Raw genomic sequence first — 18,196 nt, 5'->3', positions numbered from 1 at the left:
GAGAGTATTTTGACTGGGATCGGATTGATATTTCCTCAAATTTGTAAGGCTCTTATCGCGTCAGTTTTGATTCTCTTCTAAAATAAACTAGATATATGTCAACTCGTATATTCTTTGTATCTCACAATGAACAGGTTTGTAAAAACTGACCACTTTAAATGTTATATAAAGTAACTTAAAGGCATAAATTGAAGAAATCAATGACTATTGTTAACAACGGTCAGATGAAGGATGTAAATTATTAAGCAGACATAATGAATTGATTGATAAGGTCTTGAATCTTTTATGATAGAAGTGTCTGGGACGTGTTACGTATGCTCAACCACTGCCTACCTCGACATGCGATTTCAGACTAATTAGGAGTATGATGGAAGAAAGGTAAGTTTAGCCAAACCAAAATAGAAATATACCCATTCACAAAGCATGGATCACGTAAGTTATGCTGTTCCTAATGAGTATAACCCAATCACTAAGTACAGGTTTGTTTACCTGACATTCAGCCACACTTTGTGTTGGAGCCAATGACACTACGTGGCTGCCTAAACGGAATTAAATGATGGAGCGGGATTCGAGCCTTCCACCTATTAGTTGGAGGTTAGGCATGTTAAACCATTAAGCCACCATTTCATTTTCAATGAGTATTCACTCATAAAAAATATTTTTCCATTTTACACCATTTAATGTCCTATATCCCATTCATGATTTTCTTCTGATTATATATTTCTCTCCTAAATCAATAGTTCAAGGAGATTAATCGTGCTTATCGTATTTTAACTGATCCTGTGAAACGGAGTATTTATGAAAAATATGGAAGCGTAGGCTTGTCTATTGCAGAACAATTCGGTGAAGAAAATGTGAACACCTACTTTGTGCTTACAAACAAATGGTGTAAAGTAAGTCGTAATTTTCATTGTTGGTCGGGATAATACATTGACTTTTAGAACGATGGGCATTTTGGTTTTCTATTAGCTCACTTATCAGGTATAGGTTCGTGTATTTGGTTTCGGATCACTTTCTGATAGTGGGGACTAGTGATACTTCTGGTTTTCCCAACCGAATGGGAGCAGTATTTGAACCCTTAACTTAGTAGTAAATTGACGTCGAAAACCTCAACCACCGATATCAATTCGGTTGACCGCGTCTGACATCCAGCTTTGGTATATTTTATTTCAATTTTTGTATAAATCAAGTGATGTCTTTTCTCTAAGAGAACAGCTACTTCACTAGATAGTAGTGAAATGGAGTTACAGAAAGCACTTATCGATTGCTTGTTTGCAAGTCTTGATCTGTTGATACGACAATCATATTTTATTTTTCGCAACCTCTGTACCCATACTTCCTCTGATTTTCTTTAATCATCCTATCTGTGGTGTATTTATTTCATTTTTGACATTGAGTTAATTGACACGAACACTCCAACACCACCATTCATCTGTACCTTTGTGATTTTATATCTTCCGAAGTCATTAATATTGTAAACTACACTTTCATTCTTTTGTACACTTATTCATATACCTCATTCCTTACTTTTTGTTTCTCATCTTCATGTGAAATGTCAGTGTTTTAAAAGATCCAACGTATCACTGCTATTTACCGCGCGTCATTTTACTCAAGGTCATTGCTCGCAGATGGAAATAACTGAGGTGACTGCAATGACATGCTGAACTCGTCAGCGACAAAATATGTCAATGTACTCTCTACGTATTCTGAAGTAAGTGAATAAATACTGAAGATTTCTTGGCTTTCTTTTAAAAGTTTATCCACAATTAATGTGAGCAGTGGGATTTAAGCAAAAGCCCAGTCTTCCCCAAAGTTTGAATAAACCCCCGAAATCCATGTTGCCTAGTTTTCCAGGCAAACAGTTAACAACCACTGTACTTTTTAAGACAAGATTACAATTATTAACAATGATTTTAATATGAAGTTCAATCAGCGTTACAGTACCAACGTTATGGTTTTGTTTTAGTATGTCAAATAGAAATGAGTCAAAAAAACGTCGGTCACACCACTTTCTCAAAAATCTTGCGCCATGCAGATAAGTTGTTTTTGCCGTCACAGACTTAGATTATTCCTGTCCAGCCTCACTACAGCTAATTGTTTCTTTTGGACTAATAATGTAGAACATAATGAATGGGATAAGAAACAGGTTACAGTCCAAAGTGTCAGACTTGATGGGCTATCCGCAATCACAAAATGTGCCACGGCCTCCTGTAGTTGCGTACATTGTGCACTCAGTGCAACAAACGGTAGTGTGTGTTTATTTTTTAATAATTTGTAGGTGGTCCCACTACAGAAATGTCTCTGCCTGTTCATCTCTCAATGAAGTAACAGCTAGACAGAGTTGCAATTGAGATGATGAAGGGAGATGGCATAATTAAGATGGCCAACGGAATTCCGGACATTTTTCGGGTGTACATTCCTGAACAGCTCATATCCCTCCGAAGTGTACTTAGTCGTTGCTATAATGTGAAACCCAAGTTTCTGGACACAGGAGTGTACTGCCACATTGGACTAAAACCACGTTTGCTAGGTAAAATCAGTTTCAGCCAACTGAAACTACAACTCAATTACGATAGCCTGTCGTTCAAAAGCTCTAACCAACAGTTGTGACCAATCCTAGGTTGCCTAGTAGGTTCGTTCCTTAGTGAAGTAAAACTCCATTTTCAACGAAATGTCCGCAGCACTTGTAACTGTTAAAAGAGTTGCTGACAGTAGATATGTATCAGTTACATTTGACAGTAAAGTTAGTAGCTGTTATTTGCGACGCTGCAGCTCATAGCAACGTCAGATATGTCATTGGACATAATGGTACAGCTAGTTGTGACGAATGTAAGGTTTTAAGGACACGACTAGGTAGTTGAATTACTTTCCCGAATGGTGAATACGAATCGAAAAGTGCACATAAAAATGTCGACGTTTGACCTGATCTAGAAAAATAGTAGACTTGTCTTTAATTGTACTCATCAAAACATTCTAGGATACATCCAGTGTCATTCACTAGCCATTCATGTGCATCAATCAGCACTTTCTTACTTAATCTATGTAGAATCGCGGTCTTAAGGTTTTGTTTGTCTAGCATTATTATTCGGAATTCTTGCGTTAATGTGACTGCTGCACACGACAGCAATCCATGCGCTTCAAAAAACGACTTGTTTGTGTGTTAACTGCAAATTGAAGTGTACACGAATTGTGCTTATTAGCGCCAGAAATGTCTGAATTGGACGTTGATGTCTTTGAAATGTTTCATAATGTGGCCAAGCTTTTCGGATAAATTGTTTGTTACACATATACCAACATTCTCACCCGAATGTACTGCATTAAATCAGATGTTACGTATTCAATAAAAGTTGTATGAATTATTGTTCGTTTAAAGTAGGAGACATTACCAACCCCTAGTTATGTCCAATAAACGCCGGATAAATCGTTAACGCCTATTTCTTTTCAGCTAAGTATAATTATGCTTGCTGGTTACAACGTAAACATGTGACTGGTGCCCTAATATCGTGAACATTTTCTACAAACTAGAATTTATGAGAATAAGTGGTTTCGCACAGATGATTCGTTCTTTTAAATTAGATTGATTGTGTAGGTAAGTTAGTTTCCCTGAAGAAATACTAGCTAACGTTGGAAATATTCATTCGATAAGTAGACAACTTGGTGTGAAATTAAGCAAAGCCTTACTGATTTTTTACGCTTGGCGAGAAGGGTGGAAATCTGAAGCCTTGTTGTCTAAATTCACGACAGATTTCTCAAACAATACCTCTTTTGTTTCCTTTTTTACCGTTCTTTTGGTAAAATTTTGGAAATCCAACGTAGTGGATTTATTATTTAATGTCAGTTTTACAACAGCATACGTCATGGATTTTAAAAACAATTTTGCCTCATAGACTTTTAGTACTGTACGTATGATAATTATTTATTTAAACACAAAAATTGGTACAAGGGTCACCAAATACATTTGCGCCACACAATAACAATCAGGTTATGCAGAGATAGAAAATCCAAAGTGTCTAATAAAAGAACAACATCAAACCGAAATTAGTGTACGAGAGTGAAATGATAATAATGGTAGAAGCATTTCAGTTAGCAAACGTACAACCAAAAAGAATTCTTCCAGTTAAAGGATTTACGTTCATTTTTTATGAAGAAAGTAAAATAACGTTACAGCAGGATCACTACTGTCTTCTATTCTGAGCCATGTCTGATAACGTCTCTAGCCACTGTGTTGCACCATCTCTAGGACCCCAGCCAGGGAGTCGTAAAGAACCAACAGAAACCAGTCCTGCACAGCTTTCTCTCGTACCACGACACCATGTCATGCATTGACCATCACCGCTTTTTCCAACAAGTCCCAGAGTCTGCAAATAATGCGCGACGTGGAATTCTCTGGGACAACATTCGTGAAATATGTCCAAGCCACCGAAGTTGGTGTTTCAAGATAGTGACACTAACTGAACTATCGTCGCTGTGCTCTAACACACAGCACCGAACCTCTGCATTACTAACATGGTGTTGCCACTGGATGTCATCAATCCTTCGGAGACAGCGATGATCAAACACAGAGTCGTCTAACATCCTCAACTCGGATAGGCCAGGTTTCACAAGCATAGAGCGGAACTGCTCTCACCGACGCGTTGTAGACCCGACCTTTTACAGCAAGACTAACATTACGAAGGCGCCAAAGATGACCCAGATTGGCATAAGTCGCTCTGGCTTTCATTATACGTGCATCGATCTCATCACTCACGTCACCACCAGCACTTATGTAGCTACCTAGATACACGAACTTCTCAACTACTTCAATCTGCTCACCATTCAGGGTGAGTACAGGATTAGAATCCTGCCAGTCTTGTAGGAGTACTTTGCACTTGGAGGGTGCAAAGCACATACCGTGCCTGCGGACACTGATTGCCAACTGATTAAGTGCGGATTGCATGCCTTGGACATTATCGCACAGTAAGACAATATCATGCACATACTCGAGGTCGAGAAGTCGTTCTTCAGGCAGCAGATCCACACCGCCATTACTTACATCCATCAGAGCTGTTTCCAGGATGTCGATGGCAAAGTTGAAGAGGAATTGTGAGATCGGGCAACCCTGCCTAACCCCACTGCTCGAATGGAACAGGGGAGAAAGGTGGTTGTATGCTCTCACTCTACCTGAGGTGTTCGTATACAGGGCCTTTAAGATGTTAATGAACTTCTCAGGCACACCCTTCTTCAATAGACAATCCCAGAGAACAGTCCTGTCCAACGAATCGAAGGCAGCCCTGATATCAAGAAACACTATGATTGTTGGCCTGCGATAAGTATGACGGTGTTCTAACATTAGGTGGAGGGTGAAGATAGGATCAATACATCCTCGACCAGAACGAAAACCAGCCTGCTCCTCGCGAGTCAATCGTTCTCGGGTTTTAAACAACCTACGAAGAATGACAGAAGCCAATAGTTTGGACGCAATCGGAAGTAGACTTATCCTCCGATAGTTGTTACAGGAACAACGTGAACCCTTTTTAAAGATAGGGACGACTATTGACTCATTCCATGATGTTGGAACACTTTCTAGCTCCTAAACCTTTGCGAACAACACAGTCAGTTCCTTAGCCAGAAAGTCACCACCATCTTTAAAAAGAGCCGGAGGTAAGTCATCTGGGTCCAGTGATTTGTAGCGTTTCAAGAGTTGGAGTTCCTTGCGGACTTCCGCCTCGTTTGGTGGATCAGTCGTCACCGGCCATGGGGGGCAGGACAAACTGGTTGATGTTGCCGGAGCAGCAGGCCAGTTGAACTGCCCTTCGAAAAATTCCGCCCATCGTCCAAGACGTCGACAGATGTTAGTGATTGGCATCCCATCATCCTCGTAGATTGTTTCACTCACACCAGACTTCTTGCTGCCAGTAGCTCGGATGAGACATTCGCTTTTCGTCCTCTCACTTTTGTAAGCAACACCCCCTCCACGAGAAGGCAGTGAGTAGGACTTCCCTGGCAGAGGCTATATATTCGCGTGGCCATGTGAGTGCATTTCGATAGGGAGAGCAGACTCTCCCCACTCGGCCGTACCAGGGCATTTGGGGGCCCTTATGTATATGTGTCCACATAAACATGTAAATGCGATGGGATGTGGCGTAATCCTTTGTGCGTTGTCTAGGTTTATTTGGAATCATGGGCTTAGTCTTTCCAATCACAACCAGTTTGGCAGCATAATAGGTTTTCTCAAAGGCTGCTTTTAATCTCTTACTTAAAATTATACTGTTGGATTCACCTCTATATGATAGATAAATAGATATAAACTTTTTTCTTCGGAACCGAATAAACGAGAGGTCTCAGTGTTGACTGGTTTTTGCACCTATTTATAAACTTTGGTGAATAACCATTTGGTGTTAGTGTGTCAATCAGTTACTTTCCATCTTCAACCGTATTAGTGGTGCATAATCTTCGAATCCTATTACAGAGGCACGTAACCAAGCCTCGCTTGTGTTGCAATAGACATAAACTATGGAAATTTAAACATTGTCTCGTCTAAGTTGGTTTCCTATAGTACTATCCTCCCTTCTATTCAAATATATATGTGAAAAGGGCAGTCGGCCATTATTTTTTGCTCCATAGGTCATTACGATATCGTTTTGTACCCCATTGAGTTTATCTAATAACTGGCGAACCTCAAAATCTTTGTCACGTATAACTAATGTATCATCCATGTATCTTCTATATAGAGTTACCTCGCTGATGAGCCCACTTGTCATATTTCCAACATATGACAATTACATCAGCTAAGAGGCCCCAAAGCACTACCCATAGCAACACCACCAAGTTGTCGAAAACATTCACCTTGAAATGTGAACTGAACATTTGCAGTACATAACAAAAGTAATTCTTTCAACAGTGTTGACCGTATAGGAAAAAGTGGGTAATTATAAGATATATGATGACAAAGGAAATTCACAGTCTTAGTTAACGGTACACTCGCAAAAGGAAAGTTTACAGCAAAAGAATGCAAAGTCTTATTTTTAATATTAATGTCCTCAAGAAGATCAATTAGTTCAAATGTATATTTTAAGGAAAACTTACATAGTTTGTTATGGATAGGACTTAGCAGTTTTACCAACCATTTTGCCAGTTTATGTGTAGGTAAACCACGCTTAGATAATATTGGTCGTAATGGATTATCATTATATCTATGAATATTAGGCAATCCATATAAATTCGAGAGAACAGAACCGAAAGGTTTCAGCATATTCATTTTCTATTTTACTCTCAATTCCAAATTAAGAACTTTTCATCGTACAACCTCATGGATTCCATGTCGAATTGTATATTTCCTTCTCCTTTTTTAAATTTCAGTTGATGCTAACTCCTGTCCTATCCACTTCGTCTCGTAAACTTTCTCTCTCTGTGCTTATATACTTAACGATTAGTGCCGATACACCATCCCTGCTTGGTAGTCCTATGTTGATGAATAAGTAACTTAGTTTTAAAGTTTAAATCACTAATCAAGCATAGTTGCACAACCGTTGAAAACCGAGAAGCACTGAACAACTTTTCTATTCTAGTACGAGAATCCTCAGAGGTGCGCACCCACAACCGCACTAGGAATCGAACCCAAAGCCGTCAGGTCTCAACCAACAGTTAACCTTTAGACTTCTAAGTCTGCAAGCATTGATTCGCATTTCTAATTCCAATAAATTCGTGATATTATACAACCATCTTTCATTGCTTTTAGTAATCCTCTCCCTCATCCCATGATCGAACTTATTTGATCACAGCTTCTCACTCGCTCTCTGAGAATTACCTCTGGAAATTAGCCACTAATGAGTACATAATTAGTATTAGTATGTAGGGTTTGTGGAGATATTTGTGTCACGGGTTGACCTTAGTAACACAAACACTGGAAGCCTAAAAACACTAAACAGTAAAACCTAAAGGTCCATAATGAGGTTGTGGATACCCACTACTGAAGAATTTCATATTAAGACAAAAGAGTAGTTCGGTGATTTCTGATTTTTAGTAGTTATTTAACTGAGACTATTCTTTGGTGTAAACTATGAAATCCGACAATCTCTATAAATCCGTCGCACTAACAATTTAGTGTTTGTTATAGTCTTTTTTAGTTCCACTTATAAATAAATGTCGTCTATCATTCAAACAATTTATTTTCTCATCATATTTTGCTTCAAAATGTATGTATGTCTATCACCATGACAACTCAATAAATATAAAATAACACTGAACAAACAAAAGTTAGTTCTAATCGATGAATCAATTAATTAAAATCAAACGATTATTTCGAACATATAAATTTTTACACATTTTTCTAAAAATAAATATTTTATCAATTTTGATATATTTTCTTTTAATCATAATTAACAATTATCGATTTCCGAATATAAATTATCATGCATCTATTGTAAGAGATCGTGAAGAATTACGTTTAGCTCATCTACGCACATTAATGTATGATTGGTATGATCAAGGTAAAATACCATTTGTTTATCAAGCACCACAATCATTAAATAATAAACATGGTATTGTTATTAGTATTATGACATCAAATCGTGTTCAATATCAAATTGATAATTATCAACCGAATTATTTAACTCAATCATTATCAACTTTAATTAAATTAATATTTGATGATATTACAAAATATGGTTATCGATTTAAATATATTTATATAATGATTTGTTTAAATGGAACTAATATAAATGAATTATCTAATATATATGAAATTATACAACTTATTGATCAATATTCAATTTATCCATTACACAATAATCAATTAACAACTTATATAAATTTATCTATTCCTTGTCAATTTATTAATGATATGTCAAATTGTATGCTTAAATCAATTGATTTAATTAAAAAACAACAAGAACAATATGATAATGATTATATACTTATTATAAAAGAGGATATGATTGCAATCAATAATTTATTCGATATATTATGGAGATTAATAATGCAACAATCTATGCATCATTATGATCATAAACTTGGTATGATCCAATTATATTCATATAAAAATGTAATAAGATTTCCATTTTATCATCCAATGGATAGACAATTATTTCAATTTATATTTACTTGTTTATTATTTATTACATTTATTATATTTTTTATTTATTTATGTGTACCATTTAATAAACAATCATCATCACGGTATGGTTTATATAAATTTTATTTAATAATTAATTTCTTTATTACATTATTTATTATAATTTGGTTATATGGATTAAATAATTTATGGATTCAATTATTTAATTTATTTCTCATTTCTCATCATTATAATGATGTTGTTATACAACTCAATAATAAATTATATTATCCTAAAATGGATATGATTATGGCTAATTTATATCCTATAGAACAAGTTAAACAAATTAGTTATTATTTAAAACAATCAATTGAATTATGTGAAAATAAATCATTATGGAATTTAAAACCGAATGAATCAAAATATACTCAATTGATTACATCATATTTTATATCCAATGCTAAACAAATATTTACTGTATATATGAATTTATTTAAACATTGTGGATTATATTCAAATGAAGAAGAAGAAGAAGAAAAAAGAATATTGAATCCAGCTGATGTCGAATATTAGTAGTAGTAGTAGTTATACGTTGTGTGTTTTTCTTTAATGACTCTTTGCTACCTAGAAATAAATTAAATTTTGTTAAGTTTTATATTCTTGTTGTTTTTTTCTCTTTCCGTAAATGGCATATATCTTTCACAACTTGTTATCGTATCAACCCCGACCGTAATTTTGAACTTGAAGTAGTGATCAAGCTTACATATCATGATGATCCAAGTGAATTATATCGTCTATGACATTTTTCTCGACATTCTAGACAGATTAGTCAGAAAGTGATCAGTCTATAATCATCAAACTCAAGGTCAAGGGAAAAGTACTGGGATGTGACAGTACTAACGTGCTTCTCACAGACAAACAACAATGACAGTTATCTTCCGTTTTTACAACAGACAAAGCGAGTTTGAAAAGATTAGGATTAGATCCAGCTGAACTTACCTTACCTTACTGATTTCCATCCTCTAAAGTACAGATGTAACACATTAAAAACAACTCTCTAAAAGCCCATGTAGAATCGATCTGAATTTCTCATTTAACTGCTACAGTCACCCTCCCAGATCATTAAAACAACTACTAGCCCAGTTTCCTTTTCAAGTACCTCAAAAGCAATTATCCATGCACTATGCGAGCAACCGCAAAGTGAAAATCGCCGTCGTACTCTAATGTCACTCAATATTACGTTGTTCACAATCAAACATCATCCTTGCTACCTAATATTTCTTCTATTAACAATATCGATCCTCATCTGTTTTCAAATTCTCCCACACGTACCACCAGTACTAATGGTTTGAGTTCAAAAAATTATATCCCAGATTCCCTGAAACCACCTTCTGAACTGCATGTTATAAATTCCAGGGCTGTAGTTCCATACTAATTCAAACAGTAGGTATCACTGACTATTACTCTATAAATCTCGTGACATCGACCGATGCTGTCTCCAAAAGACAGAATCCTAACGTTGTTTTACACACCATCACAGATACCACGGTTATCTGGACTCCTTTACTACTTAACTTGTCAACTTCCTAGCACAGTTTGGATCAAGAATCAGTGTTTTCATGGCTGAACAGCTAACATCTAATTTCTTTTGTTTAAAAGGAAATTGACATGTAGTAACAGAAGTGACAATAATAGAATTTTTCAGTTATGCAGTTTTAAAAATGAAAATAGACCATTCGGTTTTTTCTTATATCCATTCTCCCTGATTACATCATTTATCCATTTGGTGAAGTAAGAAACGCGCGTGAATATTGCCGGATAATCAGCTGGCAGTTTGGAGTGTGTTGCTGAAACAATACCAGCTAATTTATATTCACCATCGTCTTCACAAACCAACGGTCCACCACTGTCACCCTAAAAGAGTTTTTTTAAAGATTAATTAATGTGGTCATGCCATTCAAAACTGAATAATCATTGCTTTTTCCTATTATCTTTAGTTTTACACTCGATTATCATTGGTTAGTTGACAAATAAACTCTCATAGTAATTTGGTTGAATACTTTATATGTAAACCACAAACTTGGTTTTCTGATAAAGATTTATATCAGTATAGGATTGCGGAGATTATTATATTTTTGATTCAGGTCATAAACCGGTTAATGTTAGACCACCATTGAAAACCTAGAAGCACTGGACGGCCGCCTCTTTTTAGTATGGGACTCCTCAGCAGTGCGTCTCCACGATCCCGCTCACGCGATTCGAACCAAGGGCCTCCGGTCTCACGCGCAAACGCCTAACCACCAGACTACTGAGCCGGCATCCAACAGTGTTAATTTCTAACCTCAATTAATCCATGAAATTGCGCGACCATCATCTTCCATTGTTTGAGGTAGATACTTGTCTCTACCTGACATGGATTATATCCACTAGTCACGGCTTCTCACTAGAACTCCCACAATAGGACGAAACGGCCGTCTAGTGCTTCCAGGTTTTTAATGGTAGTCTAACATCAACCGGTTCGTGATCTCAATCAAAAAGATTTATATACTTCAGTTAGCGTTTCTATCTCCTGAAGTCTATTCAGTTATGCTTCAGAGATTCTATCAATCAGCAGATTATCACTCCGGTCGCCTCAGTCATTCCAGTTACAACTTTATCAATTCCAGTGAGCTGTTATAATAAATAACACATTCACATAGCCTTTATGAAAGAATGTTCCCATTTTATTTTCTGTAAATGAAAATGCTACACCCAACGAATATAGTTTTAATGCTACGTTTCTGCCCAACTCACTTAGACAATTAGTCCAAATTTCATCGATGAATATAAATATATATGTGGACTGGGACAAATATATGTATATATTTAAGTTGCCACACTTCACCTCGATATAATAAGATGAGATTATCAGGTAAATGAATGAAAATACTATTACCCCCGAGAGGTTAGGAACAATAATATGAAATATTTCGGAATTAATCATTACATTTTCTCAATTTGTATGAAACTTACTATATCGTAGGTGGCTAATGGCCCTATCTTAATCCTTCATAATCATATTTGGTATCGGCATGACTTTATATACTCTACAGTGACCCATTTTTATGTTTCACTCAACGTCTACAACAAAAACTTACTATTATCTTTCACTAACAATACAACAAAAAATGAGTAAATTAGTGCGTTTTTGTCATATAAATATAAATTGTGACTTTTACAAGAAAAATCTCAAAATTGTGGAAGAACTGTGACTTCAGTGAATGATTTTGTTGTCTTATATGTTTTATCACCACGAGACCTGAAGGTCCTGAGTTAAATCGTTGATGAAATCATTCATTCACAATGCTAAGAATTCCTATACTAGGATGAAACAGCTGCCCAGTTCACCCTGGTTGCTGCTACCTTGACGTAGTGGTCGGGCTTGCTTATCATGATGAACCAATCGGCTCTACTGGCTGGAACAATCGTTCATCAATGTCCTACCATGCAACACAGGTCGGTTGAAAAGCTGTAGAACTAAAAGCAGCAAACCCAAGATCCGAGGGCGAAGTCGTACTGCTGACTGTACAGAGGTGTGACGGCAGTAAGGTGTTTCCTTCAGACAACCAGCATAACAGAGATGCTGACTTCCCACAAGGAGGGGTGGGGTTGGAAACCGTCCACCCTAAAAATGCACACCTCGCCTTATCCCAAGGATATCTGTCTCCAGCAGTAAGATCTCAACAAGTACGGAGCTAACACCAAAATTACTCAAGAAAAGGTCGTGTGTGACTGACCTCAAGCAATTGTCCCTTGGGCATTGTGGTCACACTCTCAAGTCACTAAGACCACTCCTAACCCAATTTCCTTCTCAGGTACCTCCAGAAGAACCCTCCCACAGTGTGGGCAACCGGGAAGTGATAACCGCCCTCATACTTATAACAACACTCAAGATCACCGTATTCATAATCAATCTCCCTCTTCAATTCCTATTATTCCTCCTACCTCGACTTTCAACTCTAAACCTCCTCTTTTAAATTCTTCCTCAATTATCACCATGGCCAACGATCCTAGTGCGCAAAATTTTATCCCAAGTCTACTGAAACCTCGCTCCAAACTACACGTTGGAGCCATGAATGTACGCACCCTATATCAAATCTGCCATCAGGTCTCCTTGGCGAAGACCCTAGAATATCGTACCATTGATGTGTCCTATGTCTCAGAAACACGCGTACAGAATCCTAGTGTGGTCTTTCTTTTGACCTTACCTCACGAAAACGGGAGCCGACGAGATACACCCTACTGCCATCAGCCATCGTTAGAGAGGCTCGATAGAAGATTGTCGCTCGTTCTGGAATACACGTTTAGACTCTGATAATGCTCTAATACGAGCACGCATTTGCTTGCGCCTCATTGGAAGCAGAAAATCCACATTAAGAAGACCCATTACAATTGAACTCAGTGAAGAGAAAGCCAAAAGTAAGTTCCAGGAACAACTGAGTTCACATTTGGGCAGTTCTGCAAACGAGGCTAACTCAGATGTTGCTTGGAAAGACATACGAACAGCTGTGGGAGCAGAAATGACATGTATTAGTGATTTAAACCAAAGGGTCACAAAAAGCCAGTGGATTCCTACTAAGTCTATTGAACTGATAGATTCTTCTAAACTCATCCCATCAGGCTCTGAACACGATGGAGAGCGTAAACAAGCCAGATCTAGGTTAACCAAAAGTCTGAGGAATGACTGTGAGCAGTGGTGGGCAATGAAAGCAAAAGAGATGGGAAAGGCAGCGGCTGTAGGCAACATCAGACAACTCTTCAGACTAATAAAAGAAACTGGAGTTAAGAGGTCAGGTGTAAGCAAGAAAATCTCGGAAAAAGACGAAACTCTTATCTGCTCTCAGCCCAGACGTTTAGAACGATGGGTGCAACACTATAAGGAGCAGTTCACCTGACCTTCAGCTACTCTACAGTCACCCATCATCCCCAAACAGCCTGAATGGAACATTGAAGTAGGTCCCCAGACTCTAGCTGAAGTTTAAAAGGCTATAGCTAATCTGAAACGAGGAAGAGAGGCTAGTCCAGATGGATTGGCTTCAAAGGTCTTTAACGATGGTGGCCCAGTTTTGGAGATTAAGTTGACTAATGGTTTAGCTAAATTTCGGGAGCTGAATATAATCCCATCTGCCTGGTCGCAATCACTGGCTGTCCCAATATATAAGAAAGGATCGAAATCACCCTAGGATAACTATAGAGGGATTAGTTTGACTAATATAGCATATAAAATACTAGCCTCAATAATTATCGGGCGCCTATCAAATGCTTGTGAACTGCAAATACGAGAGAATCAGGCTGGCTTCAGACCTTGTCGTGGCTGCATCGACCACATATTCACTATTCGTCAGATTTCGGAACACAGACATGCTTATCTTTGTCCGACAATGATGGTTTCTCTTGACTTAAAAGCAGCATTTGACTCTGTAGACTGAGAGGTTCTGTGGTAGGTTCTGTTATTGAAAGGTGTACCTCAGAAATATATTAACCTTGTGAAAGCTCTTTACTCAAACACTACCAGTCGAGTCAGAGCTCATGGCGAATTGTCATATGATTTCACAACCTCAAGTGGTGTCCGACAAGGTTGTCCACTATCCCAATTTTTGTTTAACTTCATTATAGACCTATTGCTGGAAATGACATTGTCGTCGACTGAATTTTCTGGGATCGATCTACTATAAGAAATCTACTTATTGACTTAGAATACGAGGATGATATAGTCCCGTTTGGTGAAGACACTGATAAAGTACGGAATCGGTTGGTAGCACTGAGTAACAATGCCAGGATATTTAAGATGCATTTCTCCACCTCTAAATGCAAGTTGTTGCTTCAGAACTGGCCTGCGTCAACACTTGAACTAAGGATAGGGAGTGAAGAAGTCGAACATGTCGACAACTCCAATTCCCTTGGAAGTCTGATCATCCCTAATGCGTTGGTATCTGACGAGATCTCTGCATGGATTCAGAAATTTCGTCTGGCTTTTGCCAACTTACGTCACCTATGTCGAAGGCGAGATATCCGTCTATCAATTAAGGGACTAGTATGCTGTGTAGCAGTTCGTTCTGTTCTACTTTACGGCTGAGAAACGTGACCATTAAGAGTAGAAGATACTCGTAAGCTACTAGTATTTGACCACATATGTCTTAGAAATATTGCTCGCATTTTCTGGGATCACCGGGTAAGTAATAGTGAGGTTAGATGCAGAGCATTATGGAGTGATGGTAAATCAATTGATGAGGTTGTGAATCTTCACCAACTGAGATGGTTGGGTCACGTGTTACATATGCCTGAACACCGATTACCACGACGCGCAATGCTAACGTGTTTTGGGGGTGGTTGGTAGAAAGTTAGGGGCGGCCAAACCAAAACGTGGCGTCAGTGCTTGAAGTCACTAACTTCTAGCCTGAGCCATGTTGATAGATGCAGAGTACTTGGCTGGGGTCCGCATGACCATCATAACTAATGGTTGGAGACTGTGGGTGACATGGCTCAGAATTGATTACAACAGTGTTGGTGTATACACTTTTTGTCTTCCCTTAAAACGCGAGGTAAAAATTACTTTATACCTTTCTTTCTACGAACTAATTCTTCCTGTGTTATATCCTTCTACACAATCTTTCTTTTATATATTACTACCACTGAAGTAACAGGTTCTATGAATTTGGTGATCATCTTGTTGTGCTAATGGGGTGCGGCAACTTGGACCGATGCATATATGTTTCTGGTCCTACGTTGTAGCTTGCTGACTGACTGAGTACACGAATTGAAATAGACCTAAGGTAAATACCACATAAATGCCTCAGTGACCATGACAAGTCACTGATATCATACCTTAGATCTGCATTTCTTAATGTATTTTTAACTTTTCACAGTACTAATTCATTTTGTTTGAATCTTCCCATTGATGTAAAGAGCTGAAATTGATCAGTCTTTTATTGGCATATGCGACTTAAGACAACATCGAAGCAATTTACACAGGATATATATATATATATATATATATATATATATATATATATATATATATATATATATATAATGTTCTTATTGTATAACTATTCAGCAATTAGATTATGTATATCTATATTCCTCTTATTATGAGCTTTACTTTAACCTAAAGACTATTATGATACGAATGACTATCCTTAAATTATACTCAGTTTATTGATTTCAGTCTCCCACATTCACAGCCACTTTTTAGTTTGATCTCGTGCAAATGAAATTTCCTATTTTATGGTATGATATGGTCCGTTTGGCTTGCATATAAACTAGGTATGTTTGAAATAAATGATTCGCATAGTGTTCTAGACTCAATTGGTAGGGCTAGGAGGGATAGGACCAACAAAGACGCTAGGCTGCTCATACCGGTCGAACGTCATTGGTTTGGCCCACTGATAAGATTGTATAAGTTGTATTTCGATTGGTGACTAAGTCATGTGATAACCAGTCGTGCTTAAAGACACAACAACAACTAGGCTACATAAGACAGGAAAAATAATATGACCAAACAGCATAAATAATACAGTGAAGTCTAAGATTCCGAATTCGTTCACGTTACTCCATAGACAGTGACTAAAATCTCGGCTGAAACTTAGGCCTAAAACTACTTCACTAAAAATTAGTCTGATTCAAATCTTTTAAATTTGTTATTGAATAACTAGAAAAGATTTTCCAATCCATTCAACTTACTGGGCATACACCTTTACCAAAGTTATGGTAACCTGCACAGAATTCATGTTCTTCCGTTAAATTAATATAGGCCGAATACATTGACATGCATGTTTTTGATTGTAGAACTGGGAGTTCCACAGCTTGAATTTTCAGCGTCGGTGGTCCGTCGACAAAACTACATCCCCAACCAACAGCTACACATTTCTAGATAAGGAAAAAAAATTTGAACCACATGAACAGATATGTTTGTCATTAGTGAGATCCAGAAGGTAAATTGAAAAGGATGTAATGTTACGTGGTCTGATCTAATCCACAATCCATGCGTCCCGACCACTTGCACGACCAGTAATGCAATGAAAGATGATTAAGAATGCATAGGAATAGTGAATGTATGTGTAAAAAAATGCCAGACGCGTATATACAGTAGTGAACTGAACTACACAGATACATACGGGTGGTGATCCCTAGTCAAATGAATAACGCAATAATCTACACACAGGTTAATTTCTCAGATGTCTTTGTGGCAAGGTTTGATCTACCAGGGATTATCGCTGGTATCAGAAGATTTTCACCAGAAAACACTGAGTAACTGTTGCGTCGTAGTTTTTGAATTTTGAGTTGTAAGCATATACGACCACTGACATCAAGCATATAATGAATGAGATTTATGATCCACCTATAGTGGATCATATGGATTTTAAAAGTAATCTAGACGTTTTACACTATTGCTGCTCATGAAACGCTATACTTAATATACAAGTTGATTCGATTGATAATTCACAGTATATGTAAATATTGAAATTTTACAAACAACAATCGTAGATGTGCACTGCTGAGGAGTCCCATACTGGGACGAAACGGCTGTCCAGTGCTTACAGGTTTTTCACGGTGATATAGCTTCAATTGATTCATGAACCTGACTATTAAATTATTATAACATCCATAAAACCCCTTTCTGATAACAATACATATTTTAAAATCCTGAAATTAACTGATTTTCCGTATAAACGGTAAAGAGTTCAATTTTCAAATTTGACCTCAGATCTAGGTTTCAGACTCATTGGCACTAATTAACTAATAGCAAAATTTACCTGCAATTCTAAGAAAACTGTTAATATGAGTAAATTTCGAAGTCACATCACTCAATATATTAACTAAAGATGTTTTCGTGAAGTTATTCAAGTCGTGACTTGGCTCCTCTATATATAATATCATGTTCATGAAAACTAACTAGCACGAAACTGGAGCCCAAGCGTTACTGTTAATTTCATCCAACTGCCTGACTTCCTAACATAGCATACGTGATGTCAAGTCTTTATACGGGTGGTAACGTTGTAGTTTTAGTTACAAAATTTGATCAACTCTCAGGTTTAGACAAACAAGATATCTTCATAGTTGCAAGCGTGAGTCAATTGAAGCTAGACCACCAAGGAAAACCTGGAAGTACTGGACGGCCGTTTC

General features: G+C 37.3%; 2 protein-coding genes across 2 annotated transcripts in view; one reads left to right on the top strand and one right to left on the bottom strand.

The window, feature by feature from the left end:
- Nucleotides 1-423: 423 nt before the first annotated feature.
- Nucleotides 424-9,604, top strand: Smp_120800 (DNAj homolog subfamily C member, putative; the record flags this gene model as incomplete). The annotated part of the gene is made up of 5 exons (XM_018792570.1): nt 424-432; nt 741-893; nt 7,339-7,457; nt 8,407-8,993; nt 9,363-9,604. The coding sequence occupies 5 exons, from the start codon at nt 424-426 to the stop codon at nt 9,602-9,604; spliced, it is 1,110 nt and encodes a 369-aa protein (XP_018644637.1).
- Nucleotides 9,605-10,649: 1,045 nt separating this feature from the next.
- The window catches only part of Smp_194090 (subfamily S1A unassigned peptidase (S01 family)), a gene marked incomplete at its 5' end in the record, with an annotated part of 17,092 nt that continues 9,545 nt past the window's right edge, over nt 10,650-18,196 (bottom strand). The window contains 2 exons of the mRNA XM_018792569.1: nt 10,650-10,945; nt 16,754-16,939. Of these exons, the coding sequence (XP_018644638.1) occupies nt 10,733-10,945; nt 16,754-16,939 (399 nt within the window). The 3' untranslated portion in view covers nt 10,650-10,732. The remainder of the gene's footprint in view (nt 10,946-16,753; nt 16,940-18,196) is intronic.

This window comes from Schistosoma mansoni (genome assembly GCF_000237925.1).
Source record: "Schistosoma mansoni, WGS project CABG00000000 data, supercontig 0248, strain Puerto Rico, whole genome shotgun sequence".
Taxonomy (NCBI): domain Eukaryota; kingdom Metazoa; phylum Platyhelminthes; class Trematoda; order Strigeidida; family Schistosomatidae; genus Schistosoma; species Schistosoma mansoni.
Note: the sequence above shows the minus strand (reverse complement) of the source record. Positions and strands in the feature narration are given on the sequence as shown.